The following is a 19,163-nucleotide window of genomic DNA, read 5'->3' as shown; positions in this document are numbered from 1 at the left end:
TGAGGTTGGGGGTTGTTCCTTGTGCTACTATTGGTGGATTCAGGTCAGCATTGCAGGAGAACAGCCACTAGGTGAATACAGTCAACTTTTAGGCCTGTAATAGTTCCTCCTTGATCAGGTGAGTAGAAGTGTGCCATGTCTGAGGTTCCTAAATTTGTAAAGTTATGTTTAAAAAGTGATCTCACAATGGATTTTATGCTCTAAACACGTGGATTAGATATTTTATAATTTTGCCTAATTTTCGGGGATGGGGGAAACTTCATAGAACTTATTGGGAACTAAAGGGTTGAAACTGCTCAGTATGAATTAGTCTATGGGTTGTTTTAATGCATTTGTTATGCAGCTTTAAACAACCTATGTGCCTAACTGGTAAAATCTGTGAATTTGTCAGTCGTGTTATATGGTTAGATTCACACCTTGTTTAACTGTGAAACTGTGACCCTTTACATTACAGATTACAACATTCTTAAATGGATCCCTCACTTTTGACGATAGTATTTTAATGGTCATCACATTGTAATGCCCTTGAAGTGGAGCCCGATCACTCCTCTTTCTTTCTATGTAAATGTGTTAATTTTTTATATCAAATCTTGGAGCCTTTGGCCAGACAAGCACACACGTCCTATTGAGCTCAGCATCAACCCCTGGAGCTCCCGCCTCCTCCCGTGTCCCATTAGTGGATGCGGCCGCTTTGTATCCGTTTTCCGACTTGTGATTGGATGCAGTCGATGTCAAGCAGTGCCCTTGGGCTGTCAATCATTGCTTCCCCTTCCCGGGCTCCGTTTTCCGGTATCAGCTCCGGAGCTGAGTTTGCAGCAGTAGAAACTGTATTGGGGCTGAAAAATAGGGGGAAAAATTCAGCTGCATTAATAGTTTGGTGGTTTTTTTTTTTTTGCTTTGCGGGTTTTATATTATTTTGACATATTTACTTGTTTTCGTTTTTTTTTAAAATCGATATAGCATTTTGTACATTTCCTGAGACCTTGTGAAAAGGAGAGTGGAGGGGTAAAAAGTTATGTCATGGAAGCTATTTGGATCTATCAGTTCCGTCTGATAGTGATCGGAGACTCGACGGTGGGGAAGTCCTGCCTACTCCGGAGATTCACTGACGGCAAATTCAACGACGTATCTGACCCCACGGTCGGCGTGGATTTCTTCGCCAGGCTGGTGGAAATCGAGCCGGGAAAAAGGATCAAATTACAGCTCTGGGACACGGCGGGGCAGGAAAGGTTCAGGTGCGCGGCGGCATTTAAAAAAAAATGTGTGGAAATAAAAGTATGGAGATTAAAGTGAATATGAGCCTAGAATGGGAGGGGAGGGGAGGGATGAGGTGAGATGAGACTGGTGTTGGTGCTGCTGAACTCTGCTCCAGGGAGTTGTCCTTGATTTGCATAACTTCAAAGGCTCAATGGTATAACTTCGGAAAGCTTTCATAAAGCCTTTTGGAGAATCGGTTTGAAAAAACGTGCACTTCTGCAAAATAGGCTTCGACTCTGGGGCGCCTAATTTATAATAAACAATTTTCAAGGACGCTTTTATATTTTAACTTGTCCTGTGACACAGTCGATTTTAGTACGTCTGCGCAAACTTTTTAAAATTCAAATTTGGGTGCTATCTGTCATTTGTAAGATGAGGGGCACAAAGTAAGCAAAGCATCTTCAATGTTGCATTAACTAAGGTTCAAAATGCAGCAGCAGCCTGTTTATTACTGTTCATTATTTCCAACTGATTTATGTTTGTAACTGGTTAATCTGAGATTAAGCTGATGGGTTCAGTTTTATTTAGTTGCTTTCATTTCTACAGTTAATGTTACTGATCAGTCTGCTGATGGGAGGGCATTTACAATGGGGACGTCTGACTTAATGGTAAATTCCTGATTTACTACAGGTTGGGACTTTGTAAGCATTGCTTTGGTGGTTATGTCGAACCATTTTGGCCACATGGCATACTGAATCCTAAATGTCGCACTGGTATAAACGATTTAATATTGTAATATTCTGGAGTTTTGAGAGACACATAGTTCCTAGAAATGGCCTGCTTTTAAAAACTTTGTAAAGCTGCTATAACAAATTAGTGCTGCAGTCAAAACTTACCTGTGGCATTGTAAACTTGTGTTTTAATTTTAGTTTTTATTAATATTTTGATTTTAGTGGCAGTGGATATGATTAGTGACATTTTGTGGTAAATTTTGGATGATTCTTATGGTGACCATACTTTTAAAACAGCAGGTTCATCTGTTTCTGGGCTGAAATTTTTCCTGTTAATTTTAGTGGAAATGTTTGTGTATTGTATCATCTTCAGTAAAATTATTGATCTGAATTTGACTTCCTGCACTTTGCTTCTATTTGGTCAGGTCAGGCTATAGATTTACCAATATAGAATCTTACAGCACAGAAGGAGGCCATTCAGCCCGTCGTGTCTGTGCGGGCTCTTTGAAAGTGCTGTCCAATTTAGTCCAACACCCCAGCATTTTCCCCATAACCCTGCAAATTAGTCCTCTTCAAGTACATGTCCAATTGCCTTTTGAAAATTCCCATAGAATCTGCTTTCACCACCCTTTCAGGTAGTGCGTTCCAGATCTTAACAATCTTCTGTGTGAAAAAATGTCTCCTCATTTCCCCTCTAGTTCTTCTGCCTTTTATTTTAAGTCTATGACCTCTGATTACCGACTCATTTGCCAGAGGAAACAGTTTCTTCCTATTTGCTCTTATCAAAATCCCTCATTATTTTGAATACCTCTATTAGGCCTCCCCTCTACCTTCTCTGCTCTAAGGAGAACAATCCCAGGTTCTCCAATCTCTCCACATAACTAAAGTCCCTCATCCCTGGTTCCATTCTAGTAAATCGCCTCTGTACCCTTGATGTGGAGATGCCGGTGATGGACTGGGGTTGACAATTGTAAACAATTTTACAACACCAAGTTATAGTCCAACGATTTTATTTGAAATTTACAAGCTTTCGGAGGCTTCCTCCTTCCTCAGGTAAATGTCAGGAACTCCTCGAAGCCTACGCATTTATAAATCACAGAACAATACATGGTGATTACAGACAGTCTTTGCAACTGCCCGTTGCCAAGGCAATCACCGTGTTCAGAGAGGTGTTACCTACAGAACCCCCGAATATACATTCAACAAAAAAAAACAAACAGGAAAAAAAAACAGAGAGAGGCAGAAACATCCGGAAGGCAGAGAAAGCCAGCAAATGACCCGTTATATTAAAAACAGATAGCTTTTGTTCGCTGGTGGGCTTACGTGTAGCGTGACATGAACCCAAGATCCCGGTTGAGGCTGTCCTCATGGGTGCGGAACTTGGCTATCAATTTCTGCTTGACGATTTTGCGTTGTCGTGTGTCTCGAAGGCCGCCTTGGAGTACGCTTACCCGAAGGTTGGTGGCTGAATGTCCCTGACTGCTGAAGTGTTCCCCGACAGGGAGGGAACCCTCCTGTCTGGCGATTGTCGCGCGGTGTCCATTCATCCGTTGTCGCAGCGTCTGCATGGTCTCGCCAATGTACCATGCTCTGGGGCATCCTTTCCTGCAACGTATGAGGTAGACAACGTTGGCCGAGTCACACCTGGTGGGTGGTGTCCTCTCGTGTGGTGGTGGTATCTGTGTCGATGATCTGGCATGTCTTGCAGAGGTTACCGTGGCAGGGTTGTGTGGTGTCGTGGACGCTGTTCTCCTGAAAGCTGGGTAATTTGCTGCGAATGATAGTCTGTTTGAGGTTGGGTGGCTGTTTGAAGGCGAGTAGTGGAGGTGTGGGGATGGCCATAGCGAGGTGTTCGTCGTCATTGATGACATGTTGAAGGCTGCGGAGAACATGGCGTAGTTTCTCCGCTCCGGGGAAGTACTGGATGACGAAGGGTACTCTGTTGGTTGCGTCCCGTGTTAGTCTTCTGAGGAGGTCTACGCGATTTTTCGCTGTGGCCCGTCGGAACTGTCGATCGATGAGTCGAGCGTCATATCCCGTTCTTACTAGGGCATCTTTCAGCGTCTGTAGGTGTCCATCGCGTTCCTCCTCGTCTGAGCAGACCCTGTGTATTCGCAGGGCCTGTCCATAGGGGATGGCCTCTTTGACGTGGTTAGGGTGGAAGCTGGAAAAGTGGAGCATCGTGAGGTTGTCCGTGGGCTTGCGGTAGAGTGAGGTGCTGAGGTGCCCGTCTTTGATGGAGATTCGTGTGTCCAAGAAAGAAACTGATTCTGAGGAGTAGTCCATGGTGAGCTTGATGGTGGGATGGAACTTGTTGATGTTATTGTGTAGTCTCTTTAGTGATTCTTCGCCGTGGGTCCATAGAAAGAAAATGTCGTCGATGTATCTGGTGTATAGTGTTGGTTGGAGGTCCTGTGCAGTGAAGAAGTCCTGCTCGAACTTGTGCATGAAAATGTTGGCGTATTGGGGTGCAAATTTGGTCCCCATGGCTGTTCCGTAAAGAACTGGTTATCGAAGGTGAAGACATTGTGATCCAGGATGAAGCGGATGAGTTGTAGGATGGCGTCTGGAGATTGGCTGTTGTTGGTGTTGAGTATTGATGCTGTTGCAGCGATGCCGTCATCGTGGGGGATACTGGTGTAGAGTGCCGAGACGTCCATCGTGGTGAGAAGTGTTCCTGGTTCAACTGGTCCGTGGGTACTGAGTTTTTGTAGGAAGTCTGTGGTGTCGCGACAGAAGCTGGGGGTTCCCTGTGCGATGGGTTTCAGGATGCCCTCGATGTATCCAGAGAGGTTCTCACACAGGGTTCCGTTGCCTGATACGATAGGACGTCCGGGTGTGTTGGCTTTGTGTATCTTTGGGAGGCAGTAGAAGTCTCCCACGCGGGGAGTACGTGGGATGAGAGTGCGTAGGATGCTTTGAAGGTCTGGATCGAAGGTCTTGATCAGTTTGTTGAGCTGGTGGGTGTGTTCTTTGGTCGGATCTGCGGGTAACCGTCTGTAGTGTTCCTGGTTGTCCAGTTGTCGGTATGCTTCTTTGCAATAGTCTGTTCTGTTCTGTATGACGATGGCTCCTCCTTTGTCCGCTGGTTTGATGACGATGTTACGGTTGGTCTTGAGAGCGTTGATGGCGTTGCATTGTGCTCGGGTGACATTCTGGACTGTCTTCTGAGTGCGCCTGATGAATCTGGCATTGACGCATTTCTTGACAGCTTGGGCATACATGTCAAGCTGAGGGCAGCGACCCTCCGGAGGAGTCCAGTTTGACTCTCTCCTCTCCTCTTCGATTGCTGTACCGCGGATCCCTCTGTCTGCTGTTCTGGATCATTGATTGTCTCATTGGGTTCGCTGCTGAAATCTTGGGGTTTGTGGTAGAATTCCCGGAGCCTCATTCTCCTGATGAATTCCTCTGTGTCCGCCGCGAGACTAACGGGGGTCCATTTTGGTAGCGGGGCAGAAATTGAGCCCTTGGCTGAGAACTTCGATTTCGTCTGGTTGAAGGGTGTAGTCGGACAAATTGACGATAGACTTCCCTGTGGTTGCAACTGTGGTACCAGGGGAAGCTTGGTCGATGCTGGTGGTGATGCCGAGTTTCTCAAGCTTCCTGCTCTTGGTTTTCATGTAGGCAGCGTAGTTTCGTTGCCTCGTCTATTTGGCGGTATCTCGTAGCTGGTCTGCTGTGTCCTGAGTACAGGTTGAGAGTATGGACTCTATCTTAGTTTCGAGGTTGCGGCGTCTGCTGTAGAGTTGGTGTACGAGATGGTTGCGGAGTGTGCGAGAGGTACGACGGCAGAGTGTCTCAGCGTAATCCGAGTTGTATGTGGACCTGAGCAGGTTCTCCAATCTCTCCAAGGTCTTGACATCCTTTCTAAAATGTGGTGCCCAGAATTGTACACAGTACTCCAGCTGAGATCTAACCAGTGATTTGTAAAGGTTTAGCATGACTTCCTTGTTTTTATATTCAGTGCCCCAATTTACAAAGCCAAGTATCCCATATGCTTTCTTAACCGCCTTATCAACTTGCTCTGCCACCTTCAAAGATTTGTGAATATGCACCCCCAGGTGTCTCTGCTCTTGCACCCCCTCAAAATAGTACCATTTAGATCATACTGGCTCTCCATGTTGTTCCTCCTAAAGTGCATCACTTCACACGTATGCGCATTATATTGCATCTGCCATGTGCCTGCCCATTTCACCAGTCTGTCTATGCTCTCCTAAGTTTGCGGCTATCCTCTCAATATTTACTATGTTGCCAATTTTGTATCCTCCGAAAACTTTAAAATTGTATTCCAAAATCACTCATAATTTTGAACACCTCTATTAAATCTTCCCTTAACCTTCTCTGCTCTAAGGAGAACAGTCCCCCTTTCTCTACTCTCTCTACATAACTGAACTCCCTCTTCCCTGGTACCATTCTGGTAAATCTCCTCTGCACCTTCTTCAAGGCCTTGACATCCTTCCTAAAGTGTGGTGCCCAGAATTGAACACAATGTTCAATCTGGGGCCTAAAGCTTTTATAAAGATTTAGCCTAACTTCCTCACTTTTGTACTCTATGCTATGCCAAAGATCCCATATGCTTTTTTTTAACAGCTTTAACTAAGAAGTTTCGCCCATCTCCTCTCCTTGCTCTCTTGGTGATAACTTTAGATAGATGATCCCTCATCGATGACTCCCCAAACAGCGAAAATGGTCTTTCCCTATTCACTCAATCAAAAGTCTATAATTTTAAACACTTCTGTTAAATCTGCTCTTAGCCTTCTCTGCTCCAGTAGAAATAGTTTTGGTATGTCATGTCTCTCCTTATAGATTTGGAGCTGAATATCAGGCAGGGCGTATAACAGGAGGCCTTTTGCGCTACTGTTCAAGGCGAATTTCTATCCCATTATGTTTTGGGCAAGGTGGGTGCATTACCTGAGCCTGGAATTAATGCCGATAGGAGGGGATTGGAGAAAATTGTGATGAAAGAGAGAAAGAAGGTCTTTATTCTGAGTTGTGGTCAAAAGTGACATCACATAAGTCTTTGAACTGCCATGATAAGACAAAAGCAAGCATAAACCAATCAAATGACTGTAATTATTGCTTGACCATGGAGGGGCAGGTCTAATCCTATCTTCACATTATATTCACACACGTGAACTTTTATAGGCAAACATGAATTGTGACCAAGAGCACAAACTCTGCTTGATATTTTCTTTTGCCTCCTCCCAAGCTTAGGAATGCATGATGCCAACTATGATAGAGTTGCATAGGCAACAAATAGTTCCAGGTTTTTTTTAGAACCAATAACTCCCCAGACCAGAGTTCTGGATATTATTTGGGGTGGGGCTCACTGGTTCTTGAGATGCTTTACCACAGGTAGGGAGGAAAGAAACAACCATTTCTGTATAACTCCTAATATCTGGTTACATATGTAAGAACATAAGAACATAAGAAATAGGAGCAGGAGTAGGCCAATCGGCCCCTCGAGCCTGCTCCGCCATTCAATAAGATCATGGCTGATCTGGTCCTAACCTCAAATCTAAAATCATGTCCAATTTCCTGCCCGCTCCCCGTAACCCCTAATTCCCTTTACTTCTAGGAAACTGTCTATTTCTGTTTTAAATTTATTTAATGATGTAGCTTCCACAGCTTCCTGGGGCAGCAAATTCCACAGATCTACCACCCTCTGAGTGAAGAAGTTTCTCCTCATCTCAGTTTTGAAAGAGCAGCCCCTTATTCTAAGATTATGCCCCCTCGTTCTAGTTTCACCCATCCTTGGGAACACCCTTACCGCATCCACCCGATCAAGCCCCTTCACAATCTTATGTTTCAATAAGATCGCCTCTCATTCTTCTGAACTCCAATGAGTAGAGTCCCAATCTACTCAACCTCTCCTCATATGTCCGCCCCCTCATCCCCGGGATTAACTGAGTGAACCTTCTTTGTACTGCCTCGAGAGCAAGTATGTCTTTTCTTAAGTATGGACACCAAAACTGTATGCAGTATTCCAGGTGCGGTCTCACTAATACCTTATATAACTGCAGCAATACCTCCCTGTTTTTATATTCTATCCCCCTAGCAATAAAAACCAACATTCCGTTGGCCTTCTTGATCACCTGCTGCACCTGCGTACTAACCTTTTGATTTTCTTGCACTAGGACCCCCAGATCCCTTTGTACTGCAGTACTTTCCAGTTTCTCGCCATTGAGATAATAACTTGCTCTCCGATTTTTCCTGCCAAAGTGCATAACCTCACATTTTCCAATATTGTATTGCATCTGCCAAATCTCCGCCCACTCACCCAGCCTGTCTATATCCCCTTGTAGGTTTTTTATGTCCTCCTCACTCTATACTTTCCCTCCCATCTTTGTATCATCTGCAAACTTTGATATGTTACACTCGGTCCCCTCCTCCAAATCGTTAATATAGATTGTAAAGAGTTGGGGACCCAGCACCGACCCCTGCGGAACACCACTGGCTACTGGTTGCCAGTCCAAGAATGTACCATTTATCCCAACTCTCTGCTTCCTGTTAGATAACCAATCCTCCACCCATGCCAGAATATTACCCCCAATCCAGTGATTCTTTATCTTGAGCAATAATCTTTTGTGTGGCACCTTGTCGAATGCCTTCTGGAAGTCTAAATACACTACATCCACTGGTTCCCCTTTATCCACCCTGTACGTTATATCCTCAAAGAACTCAAGCAAATTTGTCAGACATGACTTCCCCTTCGTAAAGCCATGCTGACTTTGTCCTATTAAATTATGTTTATCCAAATGTTCCGCTACTGTCTCCTTAATAATAGACTCCAAAATTTTACCCACCACAGATGTTAGGCTAACTGGTCTATAATTTCCAGCCTTCTGCCTACTACCCTTTTTAAATAATGTAGGGGTAGGAAAATCCAAAATGAGAAGGGGCTGTGATTTTTAAAAAATGTGTGGAAACTCCATAATCTGCCATCATTGAGGGAATCCCACCTCCCACCCCCATCAATAATGGAAACTGGTGAATAATTGAGAGTCCCCAGTTTTTGTTTTATGTGTGTGATAGAATACCCTCACCATGGAAATGAAGGCAAGTACTGTACCAACAATATAAATTAAATTTAATCCTTCTTGGTCTGCGAGATTGATTTATGTCAGACAGAAGGAGATTGATCTTAGCTGGCTGTGCATTGAGGTGTTGTTTTGCGTGAAGCTTTGTACTATGAACGTTCTGGCAGATAATCAGAAAAGGAGCTAATTGGAATGTGGATAGTAGAATGTTCACTATATTTGCCCATTAAATTAGATATGCTGTCTGTCTGTCATTGCAGTTAAAGTCATCAGAAAGTGTTAATAACCAGAACCTATTGAAAACACTTAGTAACACAGTAAACAAGCCCGAAACCTCACTTTGAGGACAGTATTCCAGGGGTTTTGCATCATTGCTTTAATCAGCCACAGCCATCAGATGTCTTCCTTAACAATCTAATTCAATAGAAATTTGGTTGAAATTATGACTATTAAAGTCAGAATTGGAAAAATAACATTACTGATTAAATGTAATTTAATCTAGGATTTAATTTGAACAGGCCATCCTGTGAAAAATTTAATTTTGAAATTCAATTTTTATATTGTGAAATAGGAAGTTTAGTGTTTCGGTTCATGCACCAAATGAGCAGGATATAATCTCACAGAAATGCTGTATTTTTGTATCTGGCATTTATTTATAAGTACTTTAATTTTGTCTAGTTTCAATGCAAATTTTCAGTTGCTACTCTTGATGTTTAAATTGACTTAAAAAGGGGTTGCTTTGACTCAACTTGTCAAATTTGCTACCAAAATAATTCTAACTTTTTAAGTTTGTCACGTGTTCCTTTTTAATGTTAGCTTGACTTTAGGCATTATATAAAATGCATTCTCCATAACACTTGCAATCTATGGGTTATAAGTTAGATAACATGGTTTTCTAGCAGGTAAGCCAACCGTTATCCTATTCTTTGTTGCCTCATTGGAAGTTAACCTTTCAAGCAGCACACTCACCACTAGACTATTATTGTAACCTGTTGCATAAGGAGAAGTTTTTACTAGCATATTGTTGAATTACGTGGCCACTCATGTATTATTGAATGGTTTCTTACCGTTGAATCAAACAGCCCAGACAATCCTGCAAAGCTCTCCTCACCAACATCTGGAGGCTGGTGCCCAAGTTGTCCCACAGACTGGTCATGCAACAGCCTGACAGTCGTACTCACAGAATCATATGCATCACCCAACACCCCAGGCTTCTCTATCACCATCCCTGAGTTTATCCTGTCTTATCAACATGATAAACTCACCAAAGATGGAGGCCCAATATTTGGATGGGAGCAGCCCTTGGAGTCTCAAACATTGAACAGCCACTTTAAGTCTCGTGGCTTCAGGTCAAACAAGATCAAGGAAACTTCCTACTGATCACCACCTAGCCCTCCCCCCTCCCTCATCTGACAAGTCAGTACTCTTCCAGGTTGAACATCACTTGGAGGAAGCTCTGAGGGAAGCAATGTACTCTGGGTGGGGAACTTCAATGTCCACCACCAGCAGCGGCTCAGTAGTACCAAAACGGACCAAGCAGGCCAAATCCTGAAGGACATAGCTGCCAGACTAGCCCTAAGTCAAGTGATGAGGTAACCAACACAATGAAGTAATCTAATTGACCTTTGTCCTCACGAACCTACCTTCACAGACACATCTATCTGCAATAGAATCGGTAGAACTGACCACTGCACGGTCCTTTTATGAAGACGAAGTCTCATCTCCACCATGTGTGTCACTCACACAATGCTAAGTGAGACAGATCTAGTAGCCTAAAACTTGGCATCCATGAGGTGCTGTTGGCCATCTGCAGCATCAGAATTGCATCCTACCATAATCTGTAACTTCATAGCCTGACACATCCTTCACTTCTCAATCACCATCAAGCCAGGGGTCCAACCCTAGTTAAATGCAAAATGTGCAAAGAGCAGCACCAGGCATATCTTTAGAATGAGGTATGAACTTCATTCTAGTGATGCTACTATACAGGGCTACCTACATGCTAAAGACCAAAAGCAGCAGGCTGTAGTCGGAGCTAACCAATGAGAGTCAGATTGGGGGTGGACAACCAAGCAACTAACAGGAGGAGGGGGCACCACGAACACCCCCATCCTCATGTGCGTGCAACAGACAAAGCTGTCTTCCGTCAAAAGAGCAGTGAGGTTGAACCTTTAACACCTCCTCCCGAGATCCCAACCATCATCAATGTCCAGCCAATTCTTTTCACTCCACATGACATTAAGAAACTGCTAAGTTTACTGGACACGTCAAAGGCTATGGGACCTGACAAGTCAGAATTGAAAAAATAACATTACTGATCAAATTAAGTTTAATCTAGTGTTCAATTGTAATAGTCCATCCTAAGTGAAAAAATTAATATTGAAATTAAAATTTTATATTGTGAAATGAGAAATTTAATATTTAGGTTCATGCAGGATATGAAATTATTCTCTGAGGAATGCTGTTTTTTTTATCTGATATTTATTTATAAGTACTTTAGTTTTGCCTAGTTTCAAGGCAAACCCTTTTGGGGGAGAGAATTCCAGATTTCCACTACCCATTGTGTGAAAAAGTGCTTCCTGATTTCACTCCTGAACGGCCTAGGTCTAAGTTTAAGATTGTGCTCTCTAGGTCTGGATTCCCAACCAGAGGAAATAGTTTTTTCTGTATCTACCCTGTATTGTTTTAAAGACCTCAACCGTCTAAACTCAAAGGAATACAAGCCAATACTGTTCTCATAATTTAACCCTTTAAGCTCTGGTATCTTTCTGTTGACTTTGCCCTGTACCCCCTCCAACGACAATATATCTTTCCTAAGGTGTGGTGGGGTGACCAAGGCTCTGTACAACTGATGCATCACTTTTGATTTGCAACCCCCTTGAGATAAAGGCCAATATTTCATTAGCCTTTTTGATTACTTTTTGTACCTGTGCACTAGCATTTAACGACTTCTGTACCTGGACATCTTTGCTCTTCCGCAGTTCCTTAGTGTGAGGTCATGTTAGAGTAGCTGTATAACATGATAGTTCCAGATGCTATGTGGAAAGGGTCATGTTCATTCAACTCTGGGGCAAGATTTCTGCTGTTCACTATAGTGATATCTTAAATGTATGTATATAAAGAATGTATTTATGATTTTGCTATAAATAGCAAACAGCAGAAATCGTTTCCCCCTTAATAGTTTACTGCCTACAACCACAATGGAGGTGAATTTCTGCGAGAGTTCTCAAACTTATTTGTATAACTTAGGCAAAAGAGCCGTGGAAACCCAAGAAAATTGCATAGACTGCGTTTACCCGTTTTTCTGTGGCTGTTTGGCCAAAGTTACAGCGGACGAGAGGGAGAACAACCCCCACTACCCCCACCTCCCCATCTCACAACCTGCAGAAATTCACCCCCAATATGTTTATGCACGTGAGCAATCAGGAGAACACTGCATTTCTATGAGACCCATTTTATTGAAATCAAATGTCACTCGACCATTTTTCCATGTAGAGTGTTTGCACTATTTGAACAAGAGACTTTCAGCAGATGTTGGAGTTTTGTTTTTTTCATTAGGGCAGGTTACCATGAAACTTTACGTTGACGCATTGTAAAGAGCTAAATAAAATAGTAACACTATAAAAGTAAAAACATTAGTGTACTTGATCATGGTTTGTTTCCAAAAGAGAAAATTGTTCATTGAATTGCACTTTTTTTTTTCCTCCTTAGGTCCATAACCCGTTCCTACTACCGTAATTCAGTTGGTGGGCTGCTTGTGTTCGATATCACAAATCGCAGGTCTTTTGAACATGTGCGTGATTGGTTGGAAGAAGCAAAAATGCATGTCCAGCCATACCAAATCATATTTCTGCTTGTCGGACACAAATGTGATTTGGCAACACAAAGGAAAGTTTCAAAAGAGGAGGCGGAGAAACTTGCAGCAATATCTGGTATGAAATACATAGAGACTTCTGCAAAAGATTCTACAAACGTGGAGGAGTCCTTCACTGTTCTGACCCGAGAGATATATGACCTGCTCAAAAAAGGCAACATATCCATCCAAGAAGGGTGGGAAGGTGTTAAGAGTGGTGTGGTTCCGAATGTTGTTCATTCCTCTGAGGAAGCTGTGCAGCCTGGAAGAAGGTGCTTTTGCTAATTATTGGGGTAAAGAACCCTATATTCCAAAGAGTTGCTTGATGTACATTTTAGCCTTATTTGCAAGCTTATCTGGATAAGTCAACAAATCTACTAGGGTTTATCATAGACCTAGCATAGATTTGGTTAAAATATATTTCACTGGAAAGTAAGTTTTATTTTTGGAACTTGTTGCCTTACTGTAAGACTGGCCAATCTGTGGGGGAAATAGAAGAGGATGAGTAAAGATTTAATGAACATGTATATTTGATATGAACCATTTGCCCAAAAAAATGATTTAAATAGGGTTTTTCCCAATTCAGAAGTGTATGTGTAGTTTCTGGGGTTGTGAGAAGCAGAAATTCTTGACTTTAAATTAGTGAATGTTTTGGAAGTAGAGTTTTTATTTTATTTTATGCAATTCCTTAGCCTTTAATTAAACTCTATGAATTGTGAATGTAGTCCAAGGTTTGGATTTGAACCCAGTTGCTGCCATTACATGTTTTTTCAAGTGGCAATGGGTAACAAATACAACACTTGAAACAATGAATGAGGAAGGAATTGTGCGGTTAACCAAGGCTTCAAAAAGTTGCACTGCCACAAGCTACTACCTGTGCCAATGTCCATGTTCCTGCAATAGTAGACTGAACTTCCTGAACACTTGTGGTTTAGGCAAGGCAGCAAACAAAGAGTTTGGCTAGTTGTATACACAAAGTTGTTGGCCAAAGCCTCTCACTTTAGAGCCCTGCACTACAGTTTATTTTGTGGGCCAACATTGTTTAGTGTTTGGCTAATGTGGAAAAGTAATGAATAGTAAAAATGGCATGTGGCTGTTTGGCTTGTGGCTTTTAATGTTCCATTTTACAGTTACAAACTGCTGCCTTTTTTTTGGTAAGGCTACTGTGGCCATTGAACTTGATCCCTCCTATATTTGCACTGTGGAATGGAGATGAGAATGGAGAGAACGCGTGATGGAGGGAGCAAGTAAAATACTGCCACAGTTGTGACTTTTTTACAAAAAACTTGAATATTACCAGCAATGGACAAGTTTGAAAGTTTAAACATTAAATAAGCTTTTAATCCTCCATCAATAATATTGAGAATCCTCATCATTCTTATAGGTCAAGCAACCTTTGTATACACTCGCTCATTTCCTTGCACTTACTGTTGCTAGTTTTTGCGCAACGCAAAATATAGATGCCATTTAAACTGTCCTGTGTGATGTCTAGACATGCATGCAATATGCTGAATTGGCTAAAAACCTTAAGCACACCAGCCCGCTCTTCAATTCTGAAGTGAAATGTGAAATGCTAATATGTAAATAAGTAGCTGAATTTCTTAGTCTTTTAAATTCAGTCGTTTGCTTATCAGATATGGTTTAACTTTAAACCCAACTGAAAGATCTGTGGGCCATAAACCACTTACACAAAAAAACAAAGTATTTTTAATTTATCTGTATTTTAAAGATCATAAGGATGATATTTAAGATGTAGGTTCAGGGTTGAAAATCAAATGTTGTCGTTTCTTTATTTGTTCAGTTAAATATTAATCACTTCGTTTTATACATCAATGGTATTTAAAACCTTTTAAATCCTTCTCTTTAATAGCATATATTATTTTTAAATGTCCTCCACTCACCTCTATGCATCTACCAAGCAGGATGTGAGGCTGATCAGTGATAACCATCTCAGCCAATTGAATACAATAGGCAGCACTAGTTTATAATTGGGGACCTTTTTCTAATTTCTTTAGTATCAAACGGTTGCACCAGTTGCTCATGTATCTCTAGCTAGAGTAATTTAAACAAAAAGTGGCAGATTAACATAACTAGTAGATTTAGCAAGACTTTTGATTTTTGTTATGATTAGGGCTATTAATATTTAAATATATAAACAATTAGTAAAATGGTAATGATTGCTGATCACTACCAAATATTTCCATAAAATGGCTGAGTTTCCTTTTTTGACATTTTTAAATTACTTTCATGATTGGGACCTACTGTCTTAGAGTTGATAAAAATCTTGGGCTTTGGAGAGGAGAGATTTTTGATATAGTGAATTTTTAATCTTGACCATAGGGAAGTGTTTTCACTTGAGAAACAAAATCAGAGCATTTGTTATGCCAAATTGCTTTTGCATAATCTCTCCACCCCCTGTCTTTCAGGTGGACATTACATTAAAAACATTTGTAGACAATTGGGAGCAGGTTATTTGCCCACCTTTGGGCAAGATGGAAATTACCTATATTCACCTCTACCATTTTGGAACCAGAAATTTAACACTTATTAATTTATGATTAGTCTACTGAATCCATGGTAGTTTAATTATTTAAATTATTAAATGAATATGAACAGTTGTACTTACAATGAGGCCTAAAATAAGGGATAACATAATGAATGCCAACAATTTTTGCCTTGGTCTCGAAAATAAATTATTGTTTTGATGTTGTGTAGTTGTTTGACTTTCTTTCTTTATCCCCAAATTTTAGCTGTGACTTCTGACCTAAGAAAACTACATATTCCCCAAAAACTAATATGTATACCCTAGCAGAAAAGGAGGAAAAAAAATTGTAAGTTTAAAATAATTGTAAATTAAATTAGGACCAAAATTGCCCAAGAAGCATCAAATACCCCATGGGTTCTTGTTCTGGTCTAATCTTGATTGTTAATATCCAGAGTTGCCTTAAGCAAAACCCAATATTTCCTCTGATCTTGCAAATATTTCTAAAATCTTGAGTTTTAAAAAGAACTACAATGACAATAGACTTTGTAACATTAGGCTCTTTTCCCATATATTGGGTACATTTATTTGCAGTATCAATTGATTCTTTATGCAGTAGTGAGATTTTGGAACTATTTTACTGCACAATCAGCACTACTCTCAAAAGTAATCAGACATTCAGATGTGATCCTCTCATGACATGGTGTCAACAAATGTTGCTATGCTGAAAATAGCCAGTTTGGTAGAATATCGAACATGGTTGAAAATTGATGTCATAAAAATGAATGTGTTTTCTGACTGTTTTCAAAAATCTTCACATTGAGGATTTAAACTGCCAAAACAATCTTCACTTTGTAACTATTGTGACAGACTTGCACTTTTCAACTACCAGCATATTTATTTTGAATATTGGAGCTGTGTTGTTGCTGTTTTTAGTGGCAATTCCCTGTTCTAACCAGTGCAGTTGTACTGGAGGAGAGGAATCGACAATAGGGATTCAAATAGGAAGTTTATACTGACAGGTCACCATTGTGCCTGAATTGGACTTGGGATGAGATCCATCACTGAGGGTGGCCCTCATTAATCCAGGTGCCAATTCAACAAGTAGAGTGTTCATACAGCTTTATAGTAAAGAAGTCAAGATATTGTAAAGAAATGTAGATTCATTTTGCTAGGAGGTAAATAAGGTAATTTGCTGTGGATATGATACTCATTTAGGCCACTCTAAGCTGTTACTAAGATTAGATTATTCCCTCCTTTCCCTGCTAAGAGAGACACTTTTTAAAATTATTGTTTGCAGTTTCAACATTGGAAAGAAAAATGATATATTACTAATACCAATTGGTCTGCACCTGTATGAGAGTAATATTGAGGATTTGTTTAGTACTGAAGGGTAACAAAAATTCTGGAGGCATTGCATACATTTGAAGGGACTTTCTCAAATCCTACATTCTTGTATGTAATATATATAATCACACATACTTTTTAATATTCAACATTATTTAACTGTTTTTGCAAAGCACAATTATAACACATTCCTTTTGCAAACAAACTATACGGGTTGTGTTTTCTCAAGTTTATGTTCCCAACTCTGTTCTGCATAACCATTTGACTAGCATCATTGTGCAAGATCTTAAAATGCAAGTCCTAACTAAGTAATATTTGTATTTCTTTCCCAAGTTGCATATTATTGTGTGGTACACCCAAACTTTAAAATTTAATTTTTAGTTTGTAAATGATTTTAGAGTAGAGAGAACATGCAGTTTTGTATATAAAAATATTAAATCTGTGAAAACTACAAATTTGCAGCTATTAACATGCTGCCAATTTCTGTGTATCATTTTACTTAAAATTGCTATACAGGGAGTTTTTCTAATCTGGTGTAAATTACAAATATTGGCTGAACCAAAGTTCTTACAGGAAAATATGTTGTTTAACAGCTTGTGGTTTCACAGTACGGACCAGGTAAAAGCTGACCATTCCGTTTAGTTGCTTCTTGGTTTGTGTACAATTCCATGTCAACTTTTCTCATTCGCCTAGAAGAATTGATTCAAAATTGTATGTGCACACGTTGACACTCAAAACTTGAGTAAGTCGCATGTCTACCATAGCAGTCAGTGTTTTGACAATATGACAAGCTGTGCTGGTGATTGAGGTGTTTGTATTCATTTTCCTAACGTAGCTAATAGATACAAAAACTGTTAATGCTATACTGCATATCTTCAGTACTGATAACATACAGTTCCCATATGAACCACACACTGTCTTTAATGCATTATGTACCGTTCCATTAAATTTTTGTTCAAGCATTTATTTTTTACTTTATTGAAATTTTAAAAAAAACACATTCCCCTGCAAGCAAGGATTTACACTTCCTTTTCTTCAAGGGATAAATCAACAGAACCCATCTAGATACTGTAGGCTGTTTCAGCAGTAATGAATCTTTGATAGCTACATTCTGTCCACCCATCAGGGCTGTTTTTGAAGATCAAAAATTTACAAAGAATTATTGTGATTATTTTGAACGTGTTCTGTTTTCTATCCAAATTTCTTTTAAAGATTAAACAACCACAAACTGAGTCTAATACTGACTTGGTAGAATTACTGACCGTAACCATTTAAGTAAGTTCAGTTACTATCCATTATAAGACTTGGGTGCTTCAACTGTGTTAATTCAATCTCTCATATATTTGGACTCAGTAATGCTAAGCCATCTACCTCTCCATACAAAAATTAAAAAGAAAGTCCAAAGTTTGATTCCTAATCTTCGCTGAGTTAGCTAATCTCAGTCTCGAAAGTAACTGGGGAGCTACAATTAGGCTTAGCCTAAGTGAAGAAGGGAGAAATTGACCAAAAAAAAGGACATGGCAACCGTTTGTTCTAATACGCTTTTATTGTATTTTTATCACACCTGTGATTTGTTCTACAAGTCTGAAGACATCCTCTGAGGTACTAACTCTTCTCGTCGATAACAATTGTAAAATAGTTAACTACCATGTAAATCAGGACTCAATATAAATAGCATACACAAAGCAGAAGCTGGTTGTTAACATTCATAACTTCCAGCAGCCATTAGAGCTTTATTGTTGCAGCAAAACTGAGACACTGGCAATAAGACTACTATGCTTTTGTCATTAAAAGAGGCAGGACTGGAGGGATGACATCACCCATCAGTAATTTTGCCGGTTCCACTTCATTTGTCCCCTACGCACATTCCATCTGTGTGATGCACACTACTTGCATTGAAAGATAAGATTCGGGCAGAAGTGGGACCCCAGAAAGCCAAAAAATGTCAGTTTCCTAACAGCAACTTCAAAATTGAGAGGTTTTTTTTGAATATCTTTGAAAGTGCTGCTGACAAATTCCTGCCCTCCCCTCCCTTGTTGGAGAAATACCCTGGGAATACTGGAACTGGCATGGGCATCCCAGTTTGGGGCAGGGTCACGGCCAGGGAAGATTGGCAGGTGGAAATCCTTCTAGCAGCAGAGTGGAGTCCCGGAGTTCCGGACCCCCCAGTCCCCTCACCCCCGACCCTCTGGCAGGCTACATAGACTAGTATTCCATCATTTAACTGGGTTCATGGATCCTAATTCATTTTACTTGGTTGATCAGTGAAAGGGTCCTGATGGTGAGATTCTCTTTTTAAAATTAAAGTCAATGTATATTTATAAAGTTCCCACAGATTAACATCAACAAGTTTAAGGTAATAAAGAGCTGATAAAACCGTTGGCTCTTCATTAATATTAAAAATTTCACTGACATTTGGAAATCAGTCATGAAATTACTGCACATGCCTGTAGGTACACATAAAATCATAGAAATAGAAATACAGGAGGAGGCTATTTTGGCCCATTGTGCCA

At 40.6% G+C, this 19,163-nt stretch overlaps 1 protein-coding gene across 1 annotated transcript; it reads left to right on the top strand.

Moving 5' to 3' along the window:
- The first annotated feature begins 798 nt into the window (after positions 1 to 798).
- On the top strand, positions 799 to 17,060 carry LOC137322909 (ras-related protein Rab-39A-like). The gene is made up of 2 exons (XM_067986130.1): positions 799 to 1,235; positions 12,680 to 17,060. Exons 1-2 carry the CDS (start codon positions 1,021 to 1,023, stop codon positions 13,104 to 13,106), a joined length of 642 nt encoding a protein of 213 aa, XP_067842231.1. The 5' UTR covers positions 799 to 1,020; the 3' UTR covers positions 13,107 to 17,060.
- Positions 17,061 to 19,163: the final 2,103 nt, after the last annotated feature.

The sequence above is a fragment of the Heptranchias perlo genome, chromosome 6, assembly GCF_035084215.1.
Source record: "Heptranchias perlo isolate sHepPer1 chromosome 6, sHepPer1.hap1, whole genome shotgun sequence".
NCBI lineage: Eukaryota > Metazoa > Chordata > Chondrichthyes > Hexanchiformes > Hexanchidae > Heptranchias > Heptranchias perlo.
The sequence above is the reverse complement of the archived record's forward strand: the minus strand, read 5'-3'. Positions and strand labels throughout refer to the sequence as shown.

Bases quoted from the DNA above. Each gene is read 5' to 3' on its own strand.
- LOC137322909 (XM_067986130.1), top strand. From the start codon at position 1,021: ATGGAAGCTATTTGGATCTATCAGTTCCGTCTGATAGTGATCGGAGAC. The intron at 1,236-12,679 runs GTGCGCGGCGGC...TTTCCTCCTTAG, and splicing joins GCGGGGCAGGAAAGGTTCAG to GTCCATAACCCGTTCCTACT.